This window comes from Podarcis liolepis, assembly GCF_965112155.1.
Source record: "Podarcis liolepis genome assembly, chromosome: 8".
NCBI lineage: Eukaryota > Metazoa > Chordata > Lepidosauria > Squamata > Lacertidae > Podarcis > Podarcis liolepis.
Window position 1 is genome coordinate 79,102,682 of NC_139560.1, and position 11,921 is coordinate 79,114,602.

At 41.9% G+C, this 11,921-nt stretch overlaps 1 protein-coding gene across 2 annotated transcripts; it reads right to left on the reverse strand.

Moving 5' to 3' along the window:
* Positions 1–547: 547 nt before the first annotated feature.
* LOC310714319 (carboxymethylenebutenolidase homolog) lies at positions 548–9,888 on the reverse strand. 2 transcript variants are annotated; one of them, XM_083519704.1, is made up of 6 exons: positions 9,667–9,888; positions 5,521–5,735; positions 4,478–4,585; positions 2,998–3,140; positions 1,778–1,869; positions 548–1,479 (listed from the first exon to the last, which is right to left on the reverse strand). In XM_083519704.1, exons 2-6 carry the CDS (start codon positions 5,733–5,735, stop codon positions 1,300–1,302), a joined length of 738 nt encoding a protein of 245 aa, XP_083375830.1. In that variant the 5' UTR covers positions 9,667–9,888; the 3' UTR covers positions 548–1,299. The 2 variants fall into 2 exon arrangements, with proteins under 2 accessions (XP_083375830.1, XP_083375831.1); XM_083519705.1 differs by lacking the exon at positions 9,667–9,888 and adding an exon at positions 6,217–6,590 and having other exon boundaries at positions 5,521–5,845.
* Positions 9,889–11,921: the final 2,033 nt, after the last annotated feature.

Consider the following 11,921-nt stretch of genomic DNA (forward strand, 5'->3'; position numbering starts at 1 on the left):
CTGTATTCATTTTTATATACAGGTGGCGACCATTTTAGGCATATCGAAATCATGCACGATCACTGACGTGCTGGTCCTTTTGCACCTGGAAGAGGGTGGAATGGAGATAGAACGGAATGGGGTGCACTTATGCAAGCTCCACTGTTTCGTGTGGGGTCTGAGAATGGAACCCCCATGTGAATTGGTCTCAGCCTGTACACTTTATATACATTTCCCCCTAATGTATGCATCATGTACACCTTTTCTAACTGAAGAATCATAGAGTTGGAAGGGAGCCAAGGGTCATCTATTCCAACCCCCTGCAAGGCAGGAATCTCATCTAAAGCATCCATGACAGATGGCCACCCAATTCTTCATCCAGAAGCGCACTGCAAAAATTTGGAGAAGCAAATTTCTAAGGATAGCTGCAATTTGGTTCACATCTTGCTTTGGGAAGTATAAATCAGATAAATTTGTAGGAAAATATGTACCGAACTGAGTTTCTCCCCAATCGCTAACCACAGCTAATGGACATATTCCCTTAGGCACCCAATGAATATAAATATGATGCAATTCAATTTAAAACTTTATTGAATAGAGGAATCAGCATAGAAAATTTATACCAAACGTTATTTCTTTATGTTTCAGGACTATGTTACCAAGGAAAATAAAACAGCTTTTCTGCCCCTAACCAATTACTCGGTCACTTTATTTATTGGTTGATTCAATTGGTTTTGCCCATGAGTAGATTGTGGTTAATGCACTGTACTCTGGTAGGGGAAGACCAGGACCTGCCATTTGCAATAGCTACTGTATGTCTCTCTCACACTTTCACTCTACTTGGGCATGGTCTACTTGTAAGCAGTGGCAGTAGCTCAGCTCATGATACCTCCCTAACTAGCTAAATCTACAATGGCTTGGTTGAGTGGTGATGGTGAATCAGGACTAGGAAGAGGCAAAACAATAGGCGAAATGTTGTTCATCTTTGGCTGGCTGAGAGATGGGTAGTGCAGCAGACACACTGAAGTCTACTCCTGCCCTGAGGTTCACTAGCTGAGCATCCTAGTGCCTAAGGGAGAAGATTAGTGAGTAGTGAACTGCTCAGGCACAGGTTGCTGAATGGAGCAAAGTCAGGTAGCTGTTGCTATCACCACCAGCAGATGGGTCTGTCTGCGCATTTGTGTGCGTGAGGAAGGATGTTTGGGGGCAAATAGATTAAGTCTGTGGTATATTTTAATGTTAAATGTTTCCTTCTGGAAATTTTAAAAGCATATCCTTGTCACTAATTTTTCCATGATGCGTTTTTGGATGAATAGACAGTTAGATGTATCTACTCAGCCAATTCAGCATGTCCTTCCTTGCTTCTTCAATGTAAGGTCTGTCTTGAGGGTTAATATCTTCCCTTTTACGATGTACAAAACCATGAGTTTGCCCAGGATATATTTTCACTTCATGATCAACTTTGCATTGCTGTTTCAGCTTCTGTTCAAGGGCAGTGACCTGCAACAAAAAAATATACCCTCACATTACTGGTACTGAAATAATTTATTTCTTTGTGAGATTGCCAGAGTTCACTTGTCACATCTTGGAACAGAGACAAAAAAAATGGTATAAATGTATGACCTTCGGATCTCCAAGGGAAATATCAACTCAGCCAGCCAGAATAGCCAACATACTCTGGATTTCGGATAATTGTAAGCCATTCCCCACCCCCCAAAAAGCATTTTCTTCAGCAAAATTTATACACCAGGAACATTGCTCTTGATTCAGGAACTCAGTTTTTGAAATAATGCCTTACTTGGTCAAGAGGAATTACTTCATCTTTCTCTGCAAAAATGAAAAAGGTGGGGTTCATCAGGTTGCAACTGTCCTCTGTAAATTTGATCACTCCTAGAATGTATTCAACAATAAAAGTTACATTAAAATGAAGCACGCCAAACACTTTCCGTAAGAGTGCAATATTTAACATTTTGCATGCAAATCCTTTCATATATCTTTATTTTGCCAAAGGTTCAAAATCAGGGATGAGCAACAGCATATTTGTCTCCTTAAAGTGAATCCCATATAGACAAGGACTTGAAGAGCAAAAGGACTGGTCAAAGTCATATTGATGTTGACAAGTTTGACTTGCAGGTAAATTCCAAGTCAACATCCCATGAAATCTTTTGATCTGGTTAAGTTAGTAAAATGCATCCTTTCATATTGGTGCTCATGCAAAGCCTGACATTAAGCACCAGTTTATATGTGGTGAGCTATACAAAATAATAGGCTCCTAATATTGACACATGCTCTAATGGACGAGTCTCCATTAAAGGAAAGTCCTATTGAATCAAACAACAGCCTATCTGGTTCAACATTCTGTTTTTTAAAGGTGCCTCTAGAAAGCTCATCTGCAGGACATGGAAGTAATATCCATCTTTGATTGTTGCTCCCATGCAATTGTTATTCAGCGGCATGCTGCCTCTAAACATAGAAGGTTCATCCAAGCAAACAGGCTCTTGGATATGCCCAAAATATCTCTTGCGATCCTCAGAAAGATTAAAAATAGCTTAAAATTCTAGTCATTTAACAGCACATATGGAGCAAAAGAAAAGACAAAAATGATTTCTGGTGCCTTTCAGGTACTGAATGAATGTAATTTCAGAGAAAAATAATAGGATCTTATAATAAACAGAGGTCTGTGGTTCCTTCAATTGTTCTGGCAGCTGTATCCCAATAAAACCTCCTTCTAAAAGATTTGCTTTAGGGTGGAGTGAAAGGAAAAAAGTAATCACTGAGCTAGCCTAGAATAAGTTTAGAGTGGTGATGAAAAACCAGGCATAACTATTTTAGATGAGGAAGTACAGATTAGGTGATACGAGTTGCATGTGAACAGCATCTGTGCAAAGTATATCAGGGATATATTTTCTAAAACCTGGTGCAAGTGTCAAAAACATTCTGCTGCAAAGAAAAGCATATTCTGGCCATTATTTCTAACGCACACAGTGATATCAATATTCTTATTGTAGCTACACATACCATAGAGGGATACGCCTGCCTTAAAGATAGAATATTTCAACATCAGATGGTGTACTGCAGCTCCACCCCAACAAAATCCAATGACACCTATCTTCTTTGCATTACATTGATCCTTCAGATACTGCAAGACAACATCCGTTTCCCTAAAGCACAGAAATATAAGTGAACAAAAAAGCACCAGTGAAAAGACACCCACATAAGGGGCCCTCACAAATTTGCACAATGTTGGGAATTTAAGGGTATAAACAAAAAAAGGCTTAATGGGGCCAAAGGACTGCAGCAAACTTCCTTTGTAAGTATTGGCAAATTTGCCAGTAAAGTCTTTTGTTAGGGAAATTATAGTTAATTTGCCCACAGGCTTAAAAAATGGCCGGAGAAACATTTAGAAAGTGAGAATAATATTGGCAAAAGGCATTTGTTTCTTCCTTATCCTCTTTGTGAGGGAAACTGCAGTTTTTTAATGGAACAGAGAAAGTTGCCCTGTTGAAAGCTCAGTTTTTTTGTATGTGTGGAGGGTGCTTCTTTCGACATCTGATTTTGGACAGAGGTTTGCTTTTTGTAATGTTTAAACTCTTGGTCTCCACCTACAGTCAATATTTTTTTAATAAGTCAGATATTGCAAAGCTCCTTTAGGACTTTAGGACTCTCTCTTCATCCAAAAGAAACAAAACTCCGGCAATCGCCGTACCCCGTAAGTTCTCATGATCACTTGAAAAAAGTATCACTGCAGAATCCAGCTGTGTAATTCAGGATCCAACTGTCATTCAGTGATTTGATGGAAAGGAAAGACAAAGCTGGGTGGCTATACTTTTATTCCAAATCTACAGATGGTCCCACCCAGTGGTTTTGTGAAGATGCAAAACAGCATGGGAGATGGTGCAACGTTGTGACACCTTTGCAGTCCTATGAGCATTGGAAAACAAGCACAGATTAGTGCCCTTTAAACACTCTCAACCCAAGAGGTTGGTAGAGGATAATTCCACGGCCAATGTTTTTTTGTATAGATCTTTAAATCTCATTTTATAATGTATATAAAACAGAGAAAACTGTTATGAGAACAGATGAGAATTAAAAGCGGATAAAGAATAAAAGAATGAGTACAGTTGCATATGGGTAAAAAAATAACAAGCTCCAAGTAAAGAATATTAGCGCTAAAACCCCAAAAATCTTGCCCTAATTTACATTCCCACCATAAATGATAATATAGCCAATGGTGCCGAACAGTTTTATCAGAGGCCAAAATCTGCAAATCCTCTCTCTGCGTGTACAGTTTAATCTGATCAATCATATCATCAGCCTCAAAAATCCACAGCAGGAATCAGTGCTTTTTATCTGGGGGTACATGGGGGTACGCATACCCCTAAACATTTTGTGAATCTAAGTTTGGCCTCATTGAGGGGCAATATTTCAATATGAGCTGGAAAATGAGAGTACTCCAAAACATTTTTAAAGGAAAAAATAAATTAACTTAAACCATTACTTGTTGATATTCTTGGAATCTCGTGTTTTTAGCCAGTCATCAAATGTAGACCAATCATTAGATAGCTTCCAAGGTTCTTGTCCCTTATAAAAGTCTGGACAAATTGCTCTGCATAGAAAATAAATTTAAGTTCATTTTTCAAATATCACAGCACTGGTATAAATACAACTAATCCAGAATATGACAGCTAGACTGGAAACAGCCACTGGGTCCATATAACACTGGTCCTAAAGGATCTACACTGGCTCCCAGCACGTTTCTGAGCACAAATCAACGTGTTGGTATACACCTTTAAATCCCGAAACAGCCTCGGCCTTGTATACCTGAAGGAGCATCTCTCTCTCTCTATTGTCTAGTCTGGACACTGAGATCTAGCTCTGAGGGCCTTTTGGTTGTTCCCTCATTGCGAGAAGTGAAATTACAGGGAATCAGGCAGAAGGCAACTACAACTAATCCAGAATGCGGCGGCTAGACTGGTGACTGGGAGTAGCTGCCAAGACACTGGTCCTGAAAGACCTTCATTGGCTCCCAGTACATTTCCGAGCACAATTCAAAATGTTGGTGCTAACCTTTAAAGCCCTAAACAGCCTCAGCCCAGAATACCTGAAGGAGCGTCTCTACCTCCATCGTTCGGCCTGGACAATGAGGTCCAGCTCCGAGGGCCTTCTGGCGATTCCCTCACTGCGAGAAGTGAGGTTACAGGGCCTTCTCGGTAGTGGCACCCTCCCTGTGGAACACCATGCCACCAGATGTCAAGGAAATAAAAACTATCTGATTTTTAGAAGGCACCTGAAGGCAGCCCTGTATAGGGAAGTTTATAATGTTTGGTGCTTTATTATGTTTTTTATATATTCTGTAAGCCACCCAGAATGGCTTGGGTATAAATAATACACATTTACTACTTCAGCTAAAGGTAAAAAGTTTAGTCAAGCAAAGTATTTTTGAACAACTACATCAGCTTGCACTTTGCATTCACAATTCACAATGCATAAATATGTAAACTGAAAGAGATAAGACTAAGAAAAATAGAGACAATTTCTCACGTATATCCATGGGATGCGAGCATATCTGCTATGTATCTGGTGTTTGGTAGCTGCCATCCAAAAATGTCATGAATCACAATCACAGCTTTGTCTGTGCTGTGGGAGGGCTTGTTGATGTAGGCCTTGATGTGCCCAACAGAAATTTCTTGCCCGTGCCCTTCATATTCAAATTTGTCTCCAATGTCACAAGGGCATGGTTTTTCTTCATTAGCCATCTGTAAAGTTTTAAAGATGCATAAAGGTTAATGTAACTAAAGTTTAATAGAAATAAGTCTGTATACTCTACAGTTGCTGCAGGGGGTTGCTGCGAGTCTGCACGAGTGCTCTGTGATGCATAAAGGTAAAGGTAAAGGAACCCCTAACCATTAGGTCCAGTTGTGGCCGACTCTGGGGTTGCGGCGCATATCTTGCTTTATTCATCAAGGGAGCCGGGGTACAGCTTCCGGGTCATGTGGCCAGCATGACTAAGCTGCTTCTGGAGAACCAGAGCAGTGCATGGAAACGCCGTTTACCTTCCCGCCGGAGCAGTGGCTATTTATCTACTTGCACTTTGACGTGCTTTTGAACTGCCATGTTGGTAGGAGCAGGGACCGAGCAACAGGAGCTCACCCCGTTGCGGGGATTCGAACTGTCGACCTTCTGATCGACAAGTCCCTAGGCTCTATGGTTTAACCCACAGCGCCACCCACGTCCCACCTGTGATGCATAGAGTCAGATAAAAACATATCAGATACATCAAAATTATCAAAAGATCAACTCACGGATTCCAAGAGGAATCGCTGATTTTTAATTAGGGCCACCATAAATGGCACAATGATTTTCTTGGCACTGTGCTTTTAACTTTTCTTAAAGAAATCTTAGGGGCTTGCACCTTAAATCTCTTTCTGTGAATGGAAAAGTGTTCACCTTCACGGAATGAGGCGTCCCCCATCTCCCCTTTCCCTTTGTTGTCTCTTGCAACCTCTGTTAATTAGGTCTTCTTTAAACTTATTATCTGGGTTCTGGGGTCCTACATGGAAGGAACAGTTCCACTTATTGTATGAACCAAAGTTTGGTTTCAGGAAGCCATGATGATGATCATATGCCTAAGTCAAAGGCTGGAGGAGCAGAAAAACATCCTTGAACACATGAATCATTCTTCCTAACACACACACAAAAATCCTAGATTTTTCTTAGGCTTGTTTCTTTCCCCCTTTTTTATTTTTCCTAATCCTAATGGGTTGTTTTTGCTCAGGAATCTTCTGCTGGAAACCTCACTGGAGTGATATGGACCTTTGATTCATTATTCCACAAAGCCCTAAGATTTTACTTTAAAATCTTAAGTACCTTTTTCTATGTTGTTTTAGAATATAAGAATGCCTTTATCATATCATGATAAAGTACAAAATCTTGGTACTTTTGCTCTTTAATTACCTGGACTGGAGGGAGGATGCTAGGAAAATAATTGCTTTCTTATATACCTTACGCAGCTAATGCAAATATCTTTATATTTTTCTACCTAGTGCTTATAATGGACTTATAATGGTTTCATTTATTCATGTAATTTGTGTTATATAATTCCATTACTTTTATATCAATTACTATTTTAAATGCATATTTATTATTTTTCACCATTTGTCACTTGTTTGCAGATAAATTTCTAATTCACTTTCTTTTGGTGTGGTTCTGGCTTTTTGGTCACTATCCATATGCTCATTGGAGTCAATTAATACAGTCTGAATTTAGGACCTGTTTTTCCACACAGGTTTGGGGACCCTTGGGAATTGTTTCTGTTGGCTAGAAATGCAAGGAAGGAGGGTGAAAATGTGCCAATATGCATAAAGTGAACGGCAATCCTAAGATTGCAGGAATGTACTGCTGAATTCAGTGGTGGTTACTGCCAAGTGCTTACAGCCTAAATCATATCACGGGTAGCAAAAGGCCAGGGGAAACACGACAACTGTTATGCTATCTGGGGTGACTTTATTGATTATGCAAACCATGAGGCATATGGTAGAACAGTGCCTATGGTCTTTAGCGCAGTTTGGCATTCATGAAGCACATATTTTAATCGCTATTTTTTTCTCCTTTCCTCATGCCTTTGTACAAAACCCTGCATACCAGAATTGCTGCTGATGCAATCTATCTTTTTTTGTGTGGCCAACAATAGATGTTCCTATGCATCATTTCATGTTAAGATTGTGATGGTTTTAGCCTATACACTTCGGCAAAGCTCTGTTGGTGTACTTGGAGATGACTCTCTAATGGTAGTTGTTTCATTTTTCATTTTGATTTTCTGTAATTGTGTAACCGTTATGTGAAAGTAAATACAGTCATACCTCATGTTACGTCCACTTCATGTTACATTATTTCAGGTTACGTCCCGCGGCGACCCGGAAGTACCAGAAAGGGAGGGTTACTTCTGGGTTTCCCCGCTCACACATTCACAGAAGCGCAAAATGACGCCACGTGCATGCACAGAAGTGGCGAATCGCAACCCGCACATGCGCAGACGCGCTGCTGCAGGTTGCGTTCTTTTCATGTTGCGAACAGGCCTCCAGAACAGATCCCGTTCGCAACCAGAGGTACCACTGTGTGTGTGTGTGTGTGTGTGTGTGTGTGTGTGTATTAAAGAAGCCAGAGATGCTAAAGTGCAGAATCGGATTATTTATCTTTGCTGTTTGTTCACGGCAGTTAATGAATAACCCAAGATCTTGCTGGTGCTGGTCCCATGATGTCCTTGTGATAATTTTAATCTCTTCACAGACATGGTCTTTTCTCACACAGTTAACAGTCACCAAACAACATTTCTTGGGGTTTCTCCATAGTGTTCAGAATTCTTTATGTCTTTGCACAGGGGTCAGCAAACTTTTTCAGCAGTGGGCCAGTCCACTGTCCCTCAGACCTTGTGAGAGGCCGGACTATATTTTGAAGGGGAAAAAACGAACGCATTCCTATGCCCCACAAATAACCCAGAGATGCATTTTAAATAAAATACACATTCTACTCATGTAAAAACACCAAGCAGGCCCCAGAAACAACCCACAGATGCATTTTAAGTAAAAGGACACATCCTAATCATGTAAAAACAAGCTGATTCCCAGACCATCTGTGGGCCAGATTTAGAATAGGCGATTGGGCCAGATTCGGCCCCCGGGCCTTAGTTTGCCTACCCATGTGTTTGCACATTGATTTTGGGAAGTATACTGGAGCCCTTCCACCAACCTTAAAATGGGTAGTACCGACATGCAATGAGGAAAATGGGACCCCTAGCTGGGAAAGATGGTGCGTCAGGTGCTGTTGCAAAAGCCCCCAGCTACTCTTATTATTACAGAATGCTTCATCGTGTGGCCACAAGTTAAGTCTGGGGCCAGGGCAGGGGGTACAGTCCAGATCTAGCTCCAGAGGGTGGCAAGTCTGGGCATTTGCTCCACCTCAACAGTGATATAATTTTTGCTTTGCAGAAGAGTTCCCAAAAATGTCAGGATCTATGTGAGATAATAAGGGACGCGGGTGGCACTGTGGGTTAAACCACAGAGCCTAGGGCTTTCCAATCAGAAAGTCAGCGGTTCAAATCCCTGCGACGGGATGAGCTCCTGTTGCTCGGTCCCTGCTCCTGCCAACCTAGCAGTTCGAAAGCACATTGAAGTGCAAGTGGATAAATAGGTACCGCTCCAGCGGGAAGGTAAACGGCATTTCCGTGTGCTGCTCTGGTTTTGCCAGAAGTGGCTTAGTCATGCTGGCCACATGACCTGGAAGCTGTATGCCGGCTCCCTCGACCAATAAAGCGAGATGAGCACTGCAATGCCAGAGTCGGTCATGACTGGACCTAATGGTCAGGGCTCCCTTTACCTTTTTATGTGAGATAATGCATGGCCTCCATGCTTGCCTTTTTTACAGTTAACGAAGCTCATTGAAAATTCCAAGTCTGTGGGTTGCCAAAATCCTGGAGCTGGGGCTGCGTCTCTCCGCCAATAGAGCTACACATTTTGAAATAGATGTGGGTAAATCGAACCTTACTAAAAGTGCAGGAGAACCGATGAGCAAGCTGTTGCCGTCAGTTATTTTTATCAAGGCACCATACACTCATGAAGGCATCTCTGCCTCCCTCCCACTCAACTTCCTGCAGAAAACACTTTGGCATATCACGCTGGGACTCTTACGTACCTGGAATTCCAAAGTTCTCCGTTTTCTTTTCTTCTGGGAGGTTAGAAAGGGTTATTTCCCAAAGCTGTGAAAGATTTTTGAAAGGGAAAAGAAATCAGCTTGTCTGCTAACGGGTGCTGCGGCTTCTCCCACACAGCTTCCCTGAGTGGGACTGCTGCAGCCTTCGTGAAAAAGAAAAAAGAATTTGCTTATTACAAAACAGCACCAGAGGTGACCCAGAATAACCCAGCTAGGAAGTGGGAGGAGGCTTGAACTCCTCCTCCTCTGCTCTTCCAATCGTGCTTCTTTAGCATACAGTAGTCTTCTCTGTTTCCTTATTTATTCCTAACCCATTCAACTGTGCACACGAAACGTAAGAAACGACATCTTGCCACAGCTCTGCTGTTTTGCTGTTAAAAAAAACAAACTACTTTATTCTATCTCACATTAGTTGTGAACATGTGTATGAGCTTAACAGTGCTTAGCTTATTGTTTTAGTTGCTCTTCTGCTCACGTAAATATTGTTTTATAGATTATAAATGCCACATTGATTTGTTAACCGTATAACCTTTGCTGCAATTGTGATGTATAGCTTATTTTTTAAGTTGCCGTTTTGTTAATAGGGTTTTATAAATTGTGATTGTTTCATTGATGAGTTGTTAATTACTTTATATGATTCATGCTATATTTGTTCTTTATGTTTTATTATGTTATTGTTATTTATGGTTTGCTTTGAGATTCATTGGAATGAAAAGCGGCATAGAAATGAGATAAATCCAATCAAACAAATCATTAATTAATGATTGCTTAAAATATATATTCATTACACATCATTCACACACTGGAGTACAAATGTTGGTAATCAACAGTTTGTGCTCTCCAACATTTGGTAGTTCATAGCTCCCTTTGTATTTATAGCCTGCTCTTTACCATGCAGTCTCAAGTTGGGTTAAAGGTAAAGGTAAAGGGTCCCCTGACCATTAGGTCCAGTCGTGGCCGACTCTGGGGTTGCGGTGCTCATCTCGCTTTATTGGCTGAGGGAGCCGGCGTACAGCTTCTGGGTCATGTGGCCAGCATGACAAAGCCGCTTCTGGCAAACCAGAGCAGTGCATGGAAACACCGTTTACCTTCCCGCCAGAGCAGTACCTATTTATCTACTTGCACTTTGTGCTTTCGAACTGCTAGGTTGGCAGGAGCTGGGACCGAGCAATGGGAGCTCACTGTGTCGTGGGGATTCGAACCGCCAAACTTCTGATCGGCAAGCCCTAGGCTTTGTGGTTTAACCCACAGCGCCACCCGCATTCCCAAGTTGGGTTACATATAGCTAAAATCAGGCATTCCCTGTTAGCTAGGGATGGTGGGAGTTGTAGTCCCAAAGCATCTGAAGCGCCGAGTTTGCCTGTGCCTGGCTAAAATGCAAGTAAGCCACATAGTGCACAACAACTCTAAATGATCAGTTACACCCAGTACTATTTTTTATAGAAAAAGAGGTGCCAGAGACTGCTGCATTGTTCTAGGACCAATCAGACTGCTGCTTTTTGGATCCTGTTCAACTCAGTACATAACAAAGCAGTTAAGCAGTTCAGTCTGCCGACCTGTCAGATGACCGGCAATGGCGGCAAGGAAATGAGGTGTGAGTGCAAAACAGCCTATCAGACCTCCCTTTATTTATTTATTTCACATATATGCTTATCGGGTCTGAACTGGAAGTGACTGATCAGGAATGAGACCTTGGGGTTGTAAGTAGATAGAAGATGTCAACCCAGCGGCAGCTCTGAAGAAAAACAGATTCCACGCCAGGGGTCGTTAGGAACATAGCTGTCAACTTACAAATTTGAAAATAAGGGACCAGCAGCCTCAAAAATAAGGGACCAGCGGCCAAAATAAGGGATTTTCCTAGCATAGGTATGTTCAACTTCTGAGCCCCTCCGAGCCAAAGGCAGAAAGCCCAGCCAGCAGCCAAACGAAGCCTCCAGCCTCCAGGAAAACCACCGTCACCTCTCTGCTGGGAAGCGCTAAGCAAAGGCGAATCCTCAGGCAATACAGCCGATTTGATCAGCACAAGGCATGTAAGCTCTACCCCCCAGTTGTTCTTAGACTTCTTATTGGGTGAGCAACGCAGCCAAGCAACACAGTTGGAGCCTCCCTCCTCCCTGGCCGGCAAGGAGGGAGGGAGAGGAGCTGCTTCCTTTGAAACCCGGGAAATTTAAGGGACATCATCAATAAGTGACAGCAGCGGGACATGGCGCTGGGATAAGGGACTGTCCAGCCAAATA